Raw genomic sequence first — 18,026 nt, 5'->3', positions numbered from 1 at the left:
AGAGTAAGTGCTCTTTGAAGAGCTCTGTCTTCAGGAGATTATTAAAGATAGTGAGAGATTCTCCTGATCTGGTAGTAGAAGGTAGTTAGTTAGAGGTGTTAGGAGAGTAAGTGCTCTTTGAAGAGCTCTGTCGTCAGGAGTTTATTAAAGATAGCACACTAGAAGTGGACACTAGGTGGAAAGATGATTGCTTTATATTTCAAACAGTTTTGATGACATGATGTTAACCTGATCTTAATGGCACTGGCAGACTCAATGGTGGAGAGGGGGGGGGGGGGGGGGGGGATGGGGAGGCAATTGCCCCTGCCCTTTTTACTCCATGCCTTAACGTGCCCTCTTTAGTGACAACAAAAGAGAAAAAGTGCTCCACTTGCTGATTTTCCTAACAGAAAAGAATGATTGAATGCCCCCCTGCGATGCAGTTCTGTATTTGGTTCTCCTACAGGTGAGAAAACATGAAGTGCCCTGTTATGTGCTGTTCTAATGAAGATGTTGCTTCCAATGGACTAAAGTTGATATTGTGCATTGTGTATAAACTGTGTTTGATGTTACAACATAAAGACAATTATTGTAATGAACTTATTTCCATTCTTAAACTTAAAGTTATTTATGTTTTTAGTTTTAGTATTTTTAGTATTTTTTTACACTTTAAATAGTCTCACATAATTCACCACTGCTTAGTGGTAAGGGTGTAGGGGATAGGGTATATTGGTACTTCAAACGCATTTGCTCTGGTATAACAGATGGTTGCACTGGTGTCTTAGGTGGCTAGCAGGTTTTGTAGTTGCTGTGGTAGCCCATATTAATGTGTATTTGTACAAAAATATCAGACTGGATAAAATAACAATCTGGAGTTGGGCCAGAGCTGATATCTTGAAAACTGCAGGACATGACAAAAATCCAGCAGAAAAATGGAAGAAAATGGAAGAAGTAGAAGACGAAAAGAGAAACCAGTTAAACAGGCTTCAATGTCAAACAACAAAATCCAAATATACAGCTTGCTCAAATACTTATCAAGGAAATAAATATGTTAGATTACATCCCACTCTTAGGTATCACAGGAACACAAAGTAGAAACACATACCATGACTTTTTACTGGTATTATAAATTGCTACACTCTGATGCTTAAACTTTTCTAGACCACCAGTCGCTCACATAAAGACCCCAATGGATTTGAAAGCTGTCAGGTTGACAGGCCACCAGCCAGTTATAACCACTCTGATATAGTGCTGCTTGTTAACTATTCAATAAGAACAGTAAGCGTGACCGTTTTATTCTTCCACCAAACTCCTCCTGCTCCATATGACAAAGAGATCAGCTCAGTCCCGCAGGTCATCTCTGCTCCTGCTCTCTGATAGAAACGTCCTACTTCCATAAAAGGTCTTTTTTCCCCAGAGAGAAGAGTGATGGTGGTGGCTGAGGCTAAGACTACTGGCCCTAAATGGAAGGAATGCAGCCTATATTGAATTTAATGTATCTCGCCCCCTTCAGCTCCCCGTTCGGTTATGAGCGAATGACTCCAACTGAAGTGATTGTTGTTGTGTGAGATCATGTGCGAGGAAGTTGAAGGTGTACGTGAACCCGGTGAAATACCTCAGATTCCCCCCTTCATCTGACGGCAATTAAAAACAGTACTCTTCCCGCAATGGCCCTTACGTAAGAACTGGGCAAGGGTCAGGAACCGCTCACTTTTCAAGACTATTATGCAACCGCTGCAGGACCGCTTAGGGCAGCCAGCGATAGCCACAGCAAGGAGTCTGATATCAGTGAGCTTCCTCACATTATCTTCTTTTAAGTTATCTATTACTTAAAAAGAATAGTTTGGAGGAAAAAAGTAAAATCAGCATGTTTTTTTCTATTTCTTCAAATAAAGACCAACAGATAAATCAAATTCATAGTGGAATTTGAGCTTTCTAGGAATCATAGAATTATCATTTCTCACATCCTCAGAGAGTTCTTTGCCATGAAATGCCATGTTGAATGTTCAGTGGCCAGTATAAGAGAACTGTACACAAAACTCTAAATTATCTAAATTAACAGCTCTGCTCCCCATTTACATCTGAAATTGTGTAACTCTAACAAGTTACATGACACCAAGAAGAGAAAACTAAACCACTGGCCACAATCTAGACCAGGGGTGTCCAAAGTTTTCTTGTTGGGGGCCAGAATGAGAAATATATATCTGTAGTCCTGGGCCACAGACTCTTCACTAAAACAAATAATGAAATGTACTACTTATAATAATGCATTTTCTTGATTACCATCATTTACACATAATTTTACGTGAGTTACTAACGCTATCTATTTTTGACAGTGTTGTGTAAACTAAGATTTAATAATGTTTTTCTAAATGCATTAACGAACATTAATGTAGGCAAGGTTGCCAGATCCAACAAAAATATCCAACCCATAAATCTGTCTAAAATCCGCCCTTCAGAAGCTTTACGACTTAGTGTTATCTTTCTAAGAGATGTATTATAAATATTGCTATTTATCTTAAAGTCATTAATACTATTGTATCATTAATGTTTTATTAAACAGTTTTATATCCCAGTTAAAACTATTTAATAGAAACATAATTAGCAAAAAAATAATTTTACTTACTCTTTTGTTACTCTTCTGTTCTTGCCCCTCCTGAACTCTCTTCTCTGCTCTTTTAACATTTTTTAATCTTTTTTAATCTTCTCTTTTTTTTTTTTTGGCGGCTGCGGAAAAGTAGCCAAAAAAAACCCCACCCTCACCCCTGATTTTTCACCTGCGACTGGATTTTCAAACAAGCCCAATTTGGCAGAAAAAACACGAGTCTGGCAACTTATAATGAAAGACAGCAATGAGATGAAGAGCGTTTAAGATTGGGTTTATGTCATATCGACACCTAGCGTTCAAACTTTGAATTTCACATTATACAAACCTGCTTCATAGTGGGGCCAACTTTCATTTTATTTATAAAATAACTCGCGGAGTTTGGACACCCCTGATCTAGACACGTAGTCTGGTATTGGTTAGGTTCCCTACATTATCTCCCTATAATAAATATCACTCTAATTGAATACTTTTGAGAAGAAAAAAAACTACACATATTTCCATTTACTTTAAATAAAGACAGGCCAACAGGTGGGTCAGATTCATAGTAGGACCAGAGCCTTCTAGGACTAACTGAGCAAATGCCAGGAATGTTCTCTGGACAGGGCACCTGTTCTTCACAGGGTTCCCTCACACCTAGGGGAAGCTGGCAAGGCCAGTGTGTTTTTGGGAGTTATGAAAAAGCTAGAGCATCCAGGGAAAACCCACAGGGATCAAAGAGTGAAGTTATATTTATATAAAACCTTTCAAGAAACCAAATGATGCTTTACTATCTATAATACACACAATCCAATCAACACACCCTGGCGTGTCACTGACATGGTGGTGGGGTGGTAGTGAGTGTAGCGCTGGTATGAGTTGATCAGACACAGCAGTGCTGCTGGAGATTTTTTTTTCACAGATTTCATTGGAGATTTTATTTTCTCTCCAATTTACAAGGCCAATTACCCAACCAACTCATTAGGAATCCCCCTATCACAAGTGATGCCCCAACACCAGGAGGGTGAAGACTAGCACATGCCTCCTCTGATACATGTGAAGTCTGCCTCTTTTTGAACTGCTGCTGATGAAGCATTGCCAAGTAGCATCACAGCAGCTTGAGCACGGGAGCGGACAGGAGCGGGTTTAAAAAAGCAGTCCCGCACAGACCTCTACTCTGAACCAAAACAGACACACAGATTCCTTTGTTAGCAAAAATAGATTGAATGTATTGATAATTGGTCACACAAACTTGGCTGACAATCAAATAAAATAAAAAATAAATTGAGGAATGACCAAGGGAAAAAAAAGGAAAAGTATATCTGCCCACAGGCAGCAGTTCTCCATAGGCCCCCACACGTTTAAGCCTAGATGTCCTCAGCTAAGAGTATATAAAAAAAAAACGATTAGTAGCTTCTTTATTTTCTAAAACCCCAGAAGTTTGTTGCCCCATGCTACACCAAAACACAGCTATCTGGACAGTACTTAGCTTATCTACTCTCACCACTGTGGACAAATTCCACCATTACAGCATGCTCACACCGGTATGCAGTTATCTGGACAGCACAGTTCTATTAAAACACTAAACCATTGGTGGACATGTAGGGTAAATGTAGTTGTTGACAGTTAAAATGATTTGTCTTGATGACTGTCTTTGTGTTAATGCAGTGCTAATCTGGTCTTACTTCCTTTAGTTCATAAAAACAGCTGAAAAGCTGTGTGAGCCTCACTTTCATCATCTCATATCCGCCTAAAACCATACAGAGTTACGTAATCTCTTGACTCCAATTGACTTGCTTATGTGCTTTCTGATTTAAAAAAGAAGGGACCAAATTCTTCAATATACTTTAATATACTTCTACTGCTGCTACTATTATAGCTAAAGTATATGCATTGTTTATAGAGTAAGGAGAAAACTGCATGAATTGATTTTTTCATCAAATTATTCCTATAACACACACTGTAAAAAATAAAACCGTAAAAAAACGGTCAAATTACTGGCAGCAGCGGCTGCCAAACAAAAACCCTAAAATTAAAGTAAAATACTTTCATTCATATGAAGTGCAAAACCAGTAGATTCACATGCACTTTCATTAAAGGTTTCACATACATACACCAGTATTTTACAATTAAATTTCTTCAATAAAGTGATTTTGATCAACTTTCTGCAGGGAAAAAAACTGTTATTTTACAGTTTTTCAGAGCATATTTACAATTAAATTTCTTCAATAAAGTGATTTCAATCAATGTTCTGCAGGGAAAAACTGTTATTTTACCTTTTTTAACTAACTTAATTGTCTTTCAAGTTGTGAGCTTTATGATTCACAAATTAATGTGTATTCAGTGACATTCAGTGACAAACTGTATGATCTTTTCAGAATTTCTTTATTAACAGGCTCTCTGCTCATTTAAAGCAATAAAAAGTGCTCAGAGAGTGAAACCACTTATATTAGCACAGTCTAAAACCCAGCCAGGTGGATAAAACTGCTATGAAACTACATCATGGTGAGCCCTCTAAACTGAACATCTAATTAACATAGCCACGCCCCACAGACAGTTGTTTTTTTTAGGTATATTTTCTTTTACATAAAAGAAAGAAAAAACGTTTTATTTCTATGGTTACTTTCTGTAATTTTTTTAAACAATGAATAAAAAATGAATAAATAAATAAACCTTACAATTATGAAGAAAACCACTGAGTTGTTGGGAAAGAAATAAACCTTTAAATAATAACACACACATATAATTACATATAATAATAAGTAATTTTACATACATATCTATATAACTTAAGAACATGGAAAAATACCATAAAAATAATATAGCAATATAGCCCTAAAAATAAGAGTTTTAACCGTAATCTCTCATTAATGTCATACTATGTAAAATTAGAACAGGGGCTTGTAATTAACAGAAAATGTCTGTAATTTGACAGAATTAGACTGTAGTAAAAGAAAAGGGATAAATAGTGTAAACATTTAGAGTTATTTTCTGTAAAAATAGGATTTTTTTTTACAGTGCACACACACACACACACACAATCACCGTCCTGGGCCAGCTCATACATCGCACACTCCAGCTCTGATCTGATCCTAATTATCCCAGATCCAGTGGAAGACGCAGGGCTTTTGGGATAATCCGCCGCTCTGTTGAAGTTGGCCGCAAGCTTCGGTAGGGAAACCTGGAACTAATATCCATCCACTGCCGTTCCTGAGCTCTCTGGTCACTTCCATATGTTCCGAAGCCACGCAACACTGGAGCTATCCCGCTCAGAATGACATTAGTGTAATATGTAATAATGTGCTTTTTTGGACAGAATGAAGCTGCACTAAATGGACCATTTTAATTTCCTGGGCTGTGCTCAAGTCAAGGTGGGAAAGTCATTAACATTTAGCAGTGAAGAAAATCAGAGCAGGCAAATGAGGAGATTATTTTAATACACTTCATTTTAGTTGAGTTTTTTGGTAAGTTTTTAAAAGCATTGTTAAAAAAACTAAAATCCAGTTTTGTTTCATTTCAGTTTTTGACTTCTTAGACTTCTCCTCTGAGTTTGTCTGGCTGTTGTTAGCACAACATTATACAACAGTTAGTTCCGACCTCACAATCTGGTTGGTTGAGAAGTGTTCTAGCAGTATATATAGCAGTGATATATGTGATAACATCACGGCCTTCTCACACTTTTATCACTCCGCCGACGCGTTGCCAAGTAACGGCGTATATACACAGGACACCTGCAGCAGCATTAGCTTAGCACAGGCTAGCGCTCAGCCACGAAACGCTCGCCCACAGCCCGCAGCGCTGGCTCATCTTTCGTGGAAAAAGGGAAAGAAAATCGCTCGGCTGATGCCGTCTGACAGCCAGAATGCTAACCAGCCAGGCTAGGCTAAGCTAAGCTAATGCTGAGCTAAAGCAAGCTACGCTAACCTAACCACAGTCCAGCCGGATAGCTAAAACCAACACCACCCAGCAAAACAAGCAGAAATGCTCAAAAATGCGCAGCGTTCACCTGAAGACGACTCCACAAAGCAGGAGAGGAGAGTTTTAGCGTTATTTCACGCTCCTAACGTTACCATCTTCGCTTATTCCCAATTTTGATTTCAAGCTAACTTTCGTGGTGTTAGTATGTATAAACCATACACTGTTTTGTAGTTAAGTTTCAGTTCTGTTACAGTTGTGGTGGAACTACTTTTTGGCGGAAGGCACAATCCATATTAAAACATATTAATTAATTAATTTCTTTCTTAATTAAGTTCTTTAATTTATTTTCTTTATTCATTTTGTAAAAAAAGAAACTGTTGTATAAAAGCAATAGTACACTCGAGGTCGTGTGTTACTGTGTGATGATCTACGACCGAATCACAGCCGTGATGTTATTCGTGATAACACACTCCCTCTCGTGTTCTATTGCTTAAGTAAACTACACTTAGTTGTTTATGAGCATCTTTTTCTCAACTGTATTAAATTGACAGAAGAAATACTTTCATAGACCATCATTAATGCAATTTGTATACTTAGTCCTTGGGTATTTATATCTTAGATTATCTTTCATTGCCTCATCTTTTGTCCTCCAATGGGCTGTGATCATCCATCCATCCATCCTTCTCAAACCAAGCTGAACTGCTTGAATTTTTGCACCAGGAGTGGCATAAAACTATCCAAAAGCAGTGTGTAAGACTGGTGGAGGAGAACATGGCAAGATGCATGAAAACTGTGATTAAAATCCAGGGTTATTCAACCAAATATTGATTTCTGATCTCTTAAAACTTGAAAATATGAATATGAATTTTTTTTTTTGATTTTTTTTTTTTGCATTATTTGAGGTCTGAAAGCTCTGCATCTTTTTCGTTAATTTGACCATTTCTCATTTTCTGCAAATAAATGCTCTAAATGACAATATTTTTATTTGGATTTGGAGAAATGTCTGTAGTTTATAGAATAAAACAATAATGTTCATTTTACTCAAACATAAACCTATAAATATCAAAATCAGAGAAACTGTTTCAGAAACTGAAGTGGTCTCTTCATTTTTTTTTTAGAGCTGTATTTCATGATTTGACGTTGCAATAGCCTCACTGTGGTGATTTTACACCAGTGGGAAGACTCCCGTTTACACTGCAGAGCTCCTTCCTCATAACACAGCGTTTGTCACTGTCACTATATTACCCCTGTTACTAAGTGATCTATCAAAATATATGCTCTCATAAACAGTACACTCACTTTTTTACTATTTTAAATAATAATATAATAATAGTTTGTTAGTGAATGAGGAAATATGAGTCTAAATAAAGCACATTTTAATTTTTTAATGTAAAAAGGTTAACCAAATGAACCAAAAGAAAGAATGACTTATTTTTACCAAAGGGAAATATGACCAATATACTGTATAGTTATTCTTTGGAAGGGCTCAAATGTTGGACCACGCTAAGCACTCTACTCAAACCGATACCACTGATATGAACTTCCTTTTTTCTGCTGTCTGAAGTTCCTTGTTACAGCTCCTGTAAGAGATGACTCAAATTTCCCAGCTCAGTTGCTTAATTCTTATTTTTGTGTCACAAACCCATCCTGAGTATTAGAGTTGTAGATGCCCCTATTTTCCAAGAACCAGGTCACATGGCATGGAGTACCTTGGAGCATCCAGATTTGGAGGCATATTGTCATAGTTCACAGAAATACTGTAGTACTAATCACAATGCTAATAACTGCACCATGCAGAAAGTCTTCATTTCTACATTCTAGTGTGAGGACCGTGCTCTGTAAAGTTCACACTGTGCAGTAAGGCTGAGAAAGGTATGAGGCGTTGTGATGGGGCGCTCATAAAATAATTTTATGCCTTACCATGGACAAGCAGCTGAGGACTTATGAATCCTTACAGACTCCTGGAAATCGCTGCATTTTTCAGGCTATGGATTTATGAATGGTAGTTGCGAGATTGTAAAATTTGGGGAAATAATATATCTCTGCAAGCCAGATTTCAGATTGTGACTTTCACAATAAACGAGCATCTGCTTCCAAGTGCAGGATCTGAAATGGCAGCACTTACTGTTCATGCTTCAAAACATAAGCTAAGACAAAACAGATTTTGCGCAGGAGACAGAGGGCCTTATTTTAGCCATCTATAGCGATCACCGGTTAATTGCAGATTGATCATGATTTAGGGCATGTCTTTATGTCTTTGGTATCATGAGAGCACAAAAAATATGCCTTGTGCAGCTCGAAACGAGCATTCCCTTTAAAAGCCAGGTAAGCTCTGACTTTGGCGTGTTCGTATCTTAACAGCACAGCGCTTTGTGCGTCTCCAGCAGAGGATACTGACCTGTGCGTTCATGTTGTAAAAAAAATATATAATACCCCAGCAGCTCATTTAAGGGAACAGCAATGTTATTTTATTCTTTATTCTTTTTATTGTCGAGGTAAAAGTCAGGTTTGTGCTCTGTTATATACATTTACATGATTTGTCTACTATGTAGTACTTTTACGTCTAATTTTATGTGAAATTCATGCAGAAATACAGAAAATCCTAAAGAATTAATTTTTTTACGCTTCAACTTGCTGTATCAGTTCTATAAAGGCTAATATTTCAATAAAGATTAACCAACAATATACTGAACAGTTTCTGTGTGTATCTATGTGTGTGTGCTCCCTGCACAGCATGCAGTAATCCAGCAGCGTCAACACATGGGTTCTATTTTGACTCCTGCCATTTGACAGTTATCCATACAAGAATGACAATAACAGTATAACTTAATCTAATTTTCCTCCATTCGGTTCCCCTATACTCCTGGCCCTGCTCACAGGCTTTGACAGACATTCTGAATTCATTTGTGGCTTAGTCAGACCAGATGCTGAGACAGAGCTAGCCCATTAGCTTCAGGCTATATGAAGGGAGCAGTTTGGTTGAATTAAATCAGATGCAAAAAGATAAACTAAGCAATACAGTGACAATTGTAAGTAAGTACATGCATTTAACATGGTGTATCTGTCAGAACATGGAGGGTCAAGCAAAGGCCTCTATAGAGAAATATAGTATGTACTTTATATATTTTTTAGACAAACCAATATGTACTAATTCCCATGGGTCTTTTTACCAGAAACATCTTCCATACAGATGCACTTACAGTAGTATGATTTAATTTACTTTCTTTATGGTTGAAAACTGCACATGAAGGTACTTTTGGTCCCAATTTGGTCCCTGTTTCTCTTTTGTACCCCTAGTCCTAGGTTTTGAGTGTAATCCTCCCCCTAAGAATTGGCACACCCATTCAATAACCCATGAGTGACCCTGCTAGGCTAATGTAATAGCAGTGAAGCGCTAAAGTTCAGCAACCTAGCTGCTGCTAGTTACCTAGTTAATTTTGGGGCATCGCATGTCTTCAAAAAGTGGGCATGTGAGGCAGCAATGAATTATTATCATATGTGATGGGTAGATGCAATTAGCTTTTATTAGCTTTTGTTTTATTTTAATTTATGTGTCTTTTCCACTTTAAATGATGTAGCCTCTGGCTTCTGTTTCAACATTTAAGGTAAAATAGGAAAGTTAGTTAGCTAGCTAGCCACTGAGAAAACAACTAGATCATTTTTTAAAGCTTTTTATGAATAAAATGGCTATACAACATTGAAAATGCACATTAAACTATGATAATATAGAGGTTATTGTAATTTTCAACAGGGAAAATAATTACATTTCTGTGTTTCTTCGGTCATTTGTGCCGCCATCTTGCCAGTGATTCTCCAAGCCCACTGTTTTGAGTGTGTCTTCGAAAAATCTCAGTTTAAAGGTTCATATACCCCCAGCACTCCGCCCTATCCCTCAAGACTAACAAGAACCAGGACAACCCAGGCATTTACATGCAAAACAGAGTATAGTCCACACTCTATTTCATGTATTTTGAGGTGAAATTTTCATGTCAATGCATCCCTACATCCTTCATCATTTTCATCTTAAATTATGTAGCCTCTGCTTTCTGTCTCACCATTTAAGTTAGTTAGCTAGCTAGTGTAAATGTAACTGAGAATAACCACTAATGATTTTTGAATGCTTGTTGTGAAAAAAGGCCATAAAACATTGAAACTCCTCAATAATCTATGGTAATATCCAGGTTATTGTCATTTTTAACAAAGAAAAATAATTACATTTCTGTGGGGTTTTTTTGGCCATTTGTGCCAAATGAAATTGGCACATTTAATGAAGACTTCAAAAAAACAACGTTCAATAATCTGCCTCTGATTTTGGTAAAAAATAATTATTTTATTGCATCCCTTCATACTGTATAACCACTGCTGATAAGATGTCATCTGAGTGGGACTCTGGGGGCTAACACAGTGTGCTTACTAGTAAGGTAAAGGTCCATTAAACAATCTTAAAAACTGTTTTAGCTGCCCAGCAAAGGATACCCCTATGACACTACTACTGTACATTGATACTATTTTAGACTGTTCCGGTATTTCAGATGGCCATGTAACTGGATATAGTATATTTGTCTTCAAGGCAAACTTTTTAGATGTGAGCAGCAGTATGTGGACGAGCATTGTCCTGTTGTCCCATACTTATAGATACTGAAATGGTGGAGCCACTGGTTGCAGGACCTAATTAAAGTAATGTTGGGCTGTCAGAGTGCTTGTAATGAAGACCAAAGGAGATCTGGCATTGTACGATATTGCACACCACACCATGACACCAGGCCTTCTGGACGTGACTAATAATATTACCAAAAATTGTGACACAATAAAAAAAACCTCCCTATTGACAGCAGAATTTTTTTTGCATTTATTTGGATATTTAATGATTGAAATTTTAAATGTTTGTTTGCAGTTTACCTGCACTAAATACAGTCATATGAAAAAGTTTGGGCACCCCTATTAATCTTAATCATTTTTAGTTCTAAATATTTTGGTGTTTGCAACAGCCATTTCAGTTTAAAATATCTAATAACTGATGGACACAGGAATATTTCAGGATTGAAATGAGGTTTATTGTACTAACAGAAAATGTGCAATATGCATTAAACCAAAATGTGACCGGTGCAAAGAATGGTGAGAACAGTCAAGGACGATCCACAGACCACCTCCAAAGAGCTGCAGCATCATCTTGCTGCAGATGGTGTCACTGTGCATCGGTCAACAATACAGCACACTTTTTACAAGGAGAAGCTGTATGGGAGAGTGATGCGAAAGATGCCATTTCTGCACACCTCAAAAGCACACCTCAGGCGACTCTGTTCGTGGCGTGCTTGCAGAAATGGCTTCTTTCGTCTGTGGATTGTCCTTGACTGTTCTCACCATTCTTCTTCTCTGCCTTTCTGATATTTTTCTTGGCCTGCCACTTCTGGGCTTAACAAGAACTGTCCCTGTGCTCTTCCATTTCCTTACTATGTTTCTCACAGTGGAAACTGACAGGTTAAATCTCTGAGACAACTTTTTGTATCCTTCCCCTGAACAACTATGTTGAACAATCTTTGTTTTTAGATCATTTGAGAGTTGTTTTGATGAGCCCATGATGCCACTCTTCAGAGGAGATTCAAATAGGGGAACAACTTGCAGTTGGCCACCTTAAATACCTTTTCTCATGATTGGATACACCTGGCTATGAAGGTCAAAGCTCAATGAGGTTACCAAACCAATTTTGTGCTTCAGTAAGTCAGTAAAAAGTAGTTAGGAGTATTCAAATCAATAAAATGATAAGGGTGCCCATACTTTTGTACCGGTCAAATTTTGGTTTAATGCATATTGCACATTTTCTGTTAGTACAATAAACCTCATTTCAATCCTGAAATATTACAGTTAACAGCTGTGTCCATCAGTTATTAGATATATCAAGCTGAAATGGCTTTTGTAAACACCCAAATATTTAGAACTAAAAATGATTAAGATTAATAGGGGTGCCCAAACTTTTTCATATGACTGTATGCTACACTACTCTTGCACAGTCTGTATGGCTGACATCAGTCATCTTCTCAATATGCACAGCAACAGGTGTATATTGTTGTTTTGCCTCCATTACAGAGACACTAAAGGACTCTTATATTATACGTTTTATTTTATTGTATCTTTATCTGTATCATTCTATCTTATCTTTTTTAACTTCTGTGTAGTATTTAAATCTGCTACTGGATGTCTAAAATTTCCCTCTAGGATCAATGAAGTATCCATCCATCCATCCATCCATCCATCCATTCATCTATCCTTCCATCCATCCATCCATTCACCCATCAATGTTTTTGTGTAGGGTTTTTGAAATTAATAAAAAAAAATCAATATTTTGTTGTATCGCCAAGAATATCGTAATCACAAAAGACCCTGAAATATTGTGGGTCCATATCGCCCACTCCTACATGTGACAACAAATTCTGGATCTTGATGCTGACCACAGTGTCTCCACAGATTTGTTGATCATCTACACTAAGACAAAGCTGGAAGCGTCAATGAAGATGACCCACTTCCATTCCGACTTACTCCAGTCTGAGTCACTTCAGCATGACTTCCCACCAAGTTTCATTTCATTCCTCTCTGTTGATTCCTTTCTTCTCCAACAATTTTTTTTTTAACAATGAGTTAAAATCCAGATTTTATTCCTAATTATGACAACCACAGTCATCCCCAGCACATCTCACTGAGAAGTGCACTCTGACTGTTTTGTCTGCTGAGCTTGCAAAACTAAACCTGCACAGTAAAAATGGGTCATTCACGGCAGTCACAAAGTTTATATTTGACATATGTAGCTGCGCATGAAGAATTCAAGATCCTGCTCACGTCTCTGACGGGAAAGGCTGGAACACACACTCGGACGTGCACGTCTGAATATCTACTGTAAATACAATGAGCGGATTAAACAGTAAGAAAAAGAAAAGCACAGCGTGACTCTCTTTCTCGCTCAGACTGATGGGGCACAGGGGTCTGAGGACAGCCAATCAGAGTGGCCTTTGCTTTTGATCTTTTGCTGCTATCGCCATGGCTACAGCTGATGACATGCAGGCTGTGGAGAGACAGGGCTTCTGGGAAGACGATGTCGTTGGTTACGGGAAGTGTCGGAATTAAACGCTCATTTTAAAAACAGACACTGAACCTGTGTAAAAAAAAGGTTTAATAGCAAATGTGGTCCATAAAGAATGAGAGTGCTTATGCATATGTCTATAGAGAAGGAGTGGGAGGAGAGGGAAAAAAAAGAAATACATGCATACATACAGTATTAATCAGAAGTTTCATTATGACTAGAACTGTTGGGTCAATAACAGCATACTGTGATATTTAGCCCATTTAACTTTCAAAATGGACTTTTTTTATATGTATCATATTTATGAGACTTCAAACTACACAGAAATCATATTTTCCAGATTAATCACTTTTTATTTTTATGTTTAATTTGTATTATGCATGCATCCACCTTGTCATATCTAGCTGCACAACAGGATGCACAATTTTAGCAAAAGTTGGCAGGAATTTGGTGTGCCCTACAGTTGCAAATATTTTGGATCGGTCATGGTGAGCTTGTTCTGTTTAAAAAATACATTTACATACATTATTATTATTATTATTTTCATTATTTTAATTATACAGTAAAACACAGAGGTACGAAGTAACTTTTCATGCTTGTACCCTTATAGATATAATATTGTTTTTTACAGGTTCAGAGGTGTTCCCTCTGAATTACAAAGTCTTACTTACTTCCTAACAGCAGGAAGTACAGATTTGTACCATTTAACCAGTCAAAAAGATACATTCTATATTCTTAAGTAACTTTATTTTAGTAATTCAGTACAAAATGTATATATGTACATCTATATGTATATAGATGTATTACACAGAGAGTGATCTATTTTAAGCTTTTATTTATTCCATTGTTGATGATTATGCCTTACAGCCAACAAAAACACAAAAATCAGTGTCTCAAAAATGTTTTATATTATATAAGACCAATTAATACTTTTTGCAGTGTGGGCAGTGTGCCAAGTCCTGCTGGAAAATGAAATCTGCATCTCCGTAACAGTTGTCAGCAGAGGGAAGCATGAAGTGCTGTAAGATTTTCACAATCAGTGATGGTTTGGAGAGACATGTCATCTGCTGGTGTTGATCCACTGTGTTTTATTAAGTCCAAAATCAGTGCAGTGCAGTCAGTACAGCACTTCATGTTTACCTCTGCTGACAACTTTAATGGAGATGTGGATTTCATTTTCCAGCAGGACTTGGCACACTGCCCACACTGCCAAAAGTATCAATTGGTCTTAAATAATATTCTAAATTCCTGAGACACTGATTTTTGGGTTTTTATTGGCTGTAAGCTATAATAATCAACAATACATAAATAAAGACCCTTAAAATAGATCACACTCTGTGTAATACATCTATATATTATATGAGTTTCACTTTTTGAACTGAATTAGTGAAATAAAGCAACTTTTTAATGATATTATTTTTTGTGAGATGCACTAGTATCGCTATTAGAAATTGTGTAGAAATCTCATATTTCACATTAGCTTTCATTTAAAGTTTAGAGCAATTTTGCCTTCTCCTTTAAAGTCAGCATTTTGGAGAGACTTGTTTTTTATTGGACAGCGACGATATGCATGCAGTAATAGAAGGGCTTATTCAGTAAAGTATCCCAGACTGATAGAAGCTGAGTATTTACTATAACCAAATATTATCTGGTAAGTCATGTATTGGAGGTAGTTCCTGTTCTGGAGAAAAGAACAAATCCTGCAGTAGGAACTCAAATAGTTCCAACGAAGTCCAAAAACTGCAGTGGAAAGTTTCTGAGATGATGAAAATGTCCCTGGTTCCTGAGAAGCTTCCTGCAGTAGAAGCGTATCTGATGTGTGCTTTAAGAAGGAAGAGTAACGAGAGAAAGAGAGAGAGAGAGAGAGAGAGAGAGAGAGAGAGAGAGTGATGCTCTCAGGCTGGTGCAGACGTGGTCTCTACATCACCGTTGAGGCTGTGGAGAAGAGTCTTCTGGAATTCCTCTTTAGAAGATTCTGGAACCAGGACCTCCAGCAGCAGGTCAAAGATGCAGTACACCAGATGTCTGCAGATATAGTAAAAATAATAATATTTTATTATTAGGAAGCTAACTAATGTCATGCTACTTTTTACATTTTAGAACCATACCATTTGATGGCACAGTTTAGAAACAGTTTATGCAAATAAATAATTGAGTCAAGTATGTAAAACTTGCAATGTTTATGATATTTTATGATTCCAAGCAATAATATATATTTTTTTTATAGTAAGATTAAACCTGCAGTGAGATGCTTATGTTTGATGATGATATTTGATTTACCTGTTAATGTGGGGGTCCTGCAGAGACTCCAGTATATGTTCCCAACTTAGTCTGTACTTTTCACACCCTAACATGTCAGAAATAAACTCTGAAAAAAAAACACATACACACACAAAACAAGAGTTCATAAACAATACAATTCTTAATGAATTAAAATATTAAAAGTAACTAAGATCACATAGATCACTGTGTAATTCGCTATGTGAAACATCTATATATGTTTTGATTCTTGTTGGATACACTATGTTTTCTCCCCCCCCCCCCTAAGTAAGTCTTCAAGCTGGTAATGCAAAAATCAACAAAGGTTATATTCAGACTGACAGCCCAAATATCTTTTTGGCAAATCTACATTTTATTCTGTTTTTTTTTTTTTTCATAGTGTGGACAGCAAAAAAAAAATACGTGGTACAGAGTATAATTTTACTCAGATTTGTACAGATGTGTCTCAGTTAGGATGGTTTGGCCACTGAGATATCAACAGGTCTTTTGCATCACTTACAACACAACAAACAGTGATCAACCAAATCCAGGGGTCCAAGCAGAGGACCAGAGGTTATATATTAATGTCCTTACTATACCAATACATGCAGATACATATGTGATATCTGGGCATGCAAATCTGAACAAATAACTTACAAATAACATATAATATATAAGGAAACATGAGTAGTTAAAGCACTGACAGCTGTTGTCAGCAAAGCTTCAGCCAGTATTTTCTTATTTGAATTGTATTGTACGTCACGGTAATCTGTGTGTTTTGTGACCTCTGAATCTGCACACCACCATTCCATTTCCACCCTCAGGGTTGCCGGGTATAGACAACAGCATGCAAACAGTTTGCTGCAGCCATGGAAATGGGCAAGCTGGATATTTTTCTGCTTTACAGGTAATGACTGAGCTTCAGTAAGGTTTGCTAACCATAGCTAAGTAATTTACCATCACCACTAGAGTAGTAGAGATGGGCATTTTGGACACTGAAACATGTATATTCACTATAGAGCTATAGAGTAAGACTTGCCGTTGCTTGTCACTGTTTGTCAATCTGGCAATCCTCATGAGCATTGCATCTGGGGAGGAGCGAGACTCCTGTAGCCATTTCACACACTCTTTATACTTTACATATAAACTATAGCGAATGGCATTAAGAAATCACATAAATTAAGTAAATAAGTGATAAAGGTAATCATTTATTGTATACTGTAAAGACTGACCTGGAAGCAGTTTTGTGAGGCAGTCCAGGCACTGCAGGCGTATCTCCTCCCTCTGTTCTGGGCTCCTTTCAGGCTGCGGACCTAACAGCAGATCTCCCCCAGGCCACACCGTCTCCTGCAGCACCCGCAGGTAGATCACCCAGCACGGGGCACTGGTCAGGTGGGCTATACCAACCTCCAGCCACCTGGAGAGACGGTACAGAGAAGAAAACTGCTACAGGATCCTTTCCTCTCAATCCCCTGAGAGACCCAAAACGTACACAACTGATTCTCATTAAGCTCCAGACTAATAAAAGCCAAGTCCTCACCATGTCATCATAACGAAAACCAGAGAAACATAAGTTTCTGTCAAGAACTGACACATGAAACATCACTGAATTCCTGTTCACAAATACTTTGACATTATCTGGGCAGTAAGAGTTTAATTACTCAGTAAAATACTAACATTAGAATACATAAAAAGAATTTTAATTAAAAAATAATTGTTTTTACAAGATAGTGTTCATTAAAATGTCTCTCCTCAAAGTGCTCTCCTCATGGAGTCTAGTCATTTACAGTTAATATCACATCAGCAGCAGGAGACGTCAAAACATCAGACTAACTAACATTGTCTCAACTCAAAATGCTTCTTAATTTTTACTATAAATACAATAAATCTCATTTAGGTTATCTTCTGAGATAAATGGTTTAAAATAATGAGTTTAGGTGCCTAAAATATACACAGCACTGTATATTAAATTTCACATTACAGCGTATTAAATAGAGTGGCAAAAAATCAATGATATAATACATTCTCAGTCATTATCACTTAAATATCATTTGAAAAGTTGACAATAATATCATTTACATTTGATGAAATGGGTCCTGCTCTAATTATCACATAAAATGACTATAAATACAATAAATACATCATACACTTAAACCAGGGGTGTCCAAACTTTTTTTGTTGGGGGCCAGAAGGAGAAATATATTTGAAGTCACG

At 37.1% G+C, this 18,026-nt stretch overlaps 1 protein-coding gene across 1 annotated transcript in view; it reads right to left on the bottom strand.

Annotated features, from left to right (window-relative positions):
* Positions 1-15,164: 15,164 nt before the first annotated feature.
* The window catches only part of snx19a (sorting nexin 19a), a 48,734-nt gene continuing 45,872 nt past the window's right edge, over positions 15,165-18,026 (bottom strand). Inside the window, exons 10-12 of the mRNA XM_049471051.1 lie at positions 17,045-17,229; positions 15,834-15,921; positions 15,165-15,578 (exon numbers count right to left, since the gene is read on the bottom strand). Of these exons, the coding sequence (XP_049327008.1) occupies positions 15,449-15,578; positions 15,834-15,921; positions 17,045-17,229 (403 nt within the window). The 3' untranslated portion in view covers positions 15,165-15,448. The remainder of the gene's footprint in view (positions 15,579-15,833; positions 15,922-17,044; positions 17,230-18,026) is intronic.

This window comes from Astyanax mexicanus, chromosome 1 (genome assembly GCF_023375975.1).
Source record: "Astyanax mexicanus isolate ESR-SI-001 chromosome 1, AstMex3_surface, whole genome shotgun sequence".
NCBI classification, from domain to species: domain Eukaryota; kingdom Metazoa; phylum Chordata; class Actinopteri; order Characiformes; family Acestrorhamphidae; genus Astyanax; species Astyanax mexicanus.
The sequence above is the reverse complement of the archived record's forward strand: the minus strand, read 5'-3'. Positions and strand labels throughout refer to the sequence as shown.